The sequence below is a fragment of the Salminus brasiliensis genome, chromosome 1 (genome assembly GCF_030463535.1).
Source record: "Salminus brasiliensis chromosome 1, fSalBra1.hap2, whole genome shotgun sequence".
Lineage (NCBI taxonomy): Eukaryota > Metazoa > Chordata > Actinopteri > Characiformes > Bryconidae > Salminus > Salminus brasiliensis.
In genome coordinates, this window is record NC_132878.1 from 91,358,880 (window position 1) to 91,360,614 (window position 1,735).

A 1,735-nucleotide genomic window follows, 5' to 3' on the forward strand; every position below is an offset into this window, starting at 1 on the left:
TCTGGAGCCATTAGTTAAACAAGGTGTAGTTAATGGCAGTTCAAGCTTTTTGGATGAGAGGAGAATGGCTCCATCTTTTCACTTCAATTCAATTCAAAATGTATTTATATAACACCTTTCACAACAAATGTTGTCACAAAGCGCTTTACAGAGATCGAGGTCCACGCCTCTTATGAGCAGTGAGTGAAATGAAGGGACAGTAAATATTGGATGATCACAGTCTAGCACTGCAGTGCTTCATTTACAGCACCATCTACTTTGTGAACACCTCTTTTAATGAATGCATTGAACTATTTGAGTTATCTTAATGGTGTGGAATGAACTTGGCTGATTCTATCAGCTCCATTTACCATATAGGAGCACTTTCTAGTTCTATCATTACAGTGTAACACTGATCATTATAGCAAAACATACATCTCACTTCCAGAGATGCTGAGTAATAACAAAGTCAATTCTGAATTTGATCTGGAAACAGAAAAGATTTATTTTTTATAACAAGTCAAACAGTGTGGTCCACAGTGGCAAGATTTAAAAACTGAATAACGATGATAGACAGTATGTAAATAAAATACACAAGCCTCCAGCATTACTATACATTCAGTCACACTATAGGACTCAGCGGATCAGCATACTTGAAATTCTGCATACAGGATATATGGAAAGTGAATAAAAACAAAAGGAATTAAGTGCTATACAAAAAGGAGGCAAGCTGCACAGGAAAGACTACAGCAAGAAAAAAAGGTTCCTCGTTACCCTTTTAAGTCACTTTGGCTTCTTTGATTGCTCCATTACAACGCTTCAGCATATAAGAAGACTATATACTAACACTCTTCCCGGAGCAGATGATCTCAGTTCTCCTCTTCACACTGGTCCAGGATCTCCTGCATCTTGGTCTGAATGTCAATGATCATTTTGGCCCATTTCTCCTTGACCTGATCCTCGTCGTCCTCCGTGATGGAGGAGTAGCCTATCAGCGCTATGAGGCCGATATGGAACAGATGGGCCAGGTGAGAGCACCTAGCCTCTATCACCCTTCTGTTCCTGTCGCAGTGCTCCAGGTAAACCTCAAGGAGAGGCCGCTCAAATAGCGACCCAGTCCCCATGACGCCACGATAAAACACATCCAAGCTTGAATCGCTCTTGTTGTTTTTGTAGACCTTCTCAAAGTCCCCCATGTAGCGGCTTGCGTTCTCCGGGTCCCCCTTGACCCTATCCACCATGGTGTTGAAGGCACTGTACTGGTGCTTGATGTATTCCTCGTACTTGCCAAACGTCTCGTTGATCTTGTCTATGCGGATCTGCCGCAGGGTCTGCCTGTTCCTCTCAGAGATGGCCTCCAGCTTGTCGTGAATCAGACTGAAGTTATTTACAATTTGATTACTTTCTTTGTCCACCAGGCCGTTCCTCAAAGCCCTGACCAGGGAAGTGACGATGTCGAAGAGGGGGTCTATGGAGGAGGAGAGCAAGGGGATTTGCTCCAAAAAGCCCAGGTCCACCATGGATGTAGAGATCACCAGCTTTTCATTCACCAAGTCCCTGTGATTCTAAAAAAAAGGAGAATATGGTTAATTCAGACTTTCAGGAGAATATGGTTAATTCAGGGTGTACTGTAATCCAGACTTACAGTACACCCTGCATTGGACTAAAAAAGCAGGCTATCCATTGAAAACCAAGTTCCCGCTTCACCTTCACCACTAGAACTTCTCTTCAAGACCTGGACTTAAGTCCAGTAAGT

The 1,735-nt window shown here is 43.0% G+C and overlaps 1 protein-coding gene across 1 annotated transcript; it reads right to left on the minus strand.

The window, feature by feature from the left end:
• Positions 1-503: 503 nt before the first annotated feature.
• LOC140537137 (protein rapunzel-like) lies at positions 504-1,535 on the minus strand. Its single transcript, XM_072659356.1, has one exon. The coding sequence runs from the start codon at positions 1,497-1,499 to the stop codon at positions 849-851; it is 651 nt and encodes a 216-aa protein (XP_072515457.1). The 5' UTR covers positions 1,500-1,535; the 3' UTR covers positions 504-848.
• Between the last annotated feature and the right edge of the window lie 200 nt (positions 1,536-1,735).

Coding starts and splice junctions, on each gene's coding strand:
- LOC140537137 (XM_072659356.1), bottom strand. CDS start 1,499: ATGGTGGACCTGGGCTTTTTGGAGCAAATCCCCTTGCTCTCCTCCTCC.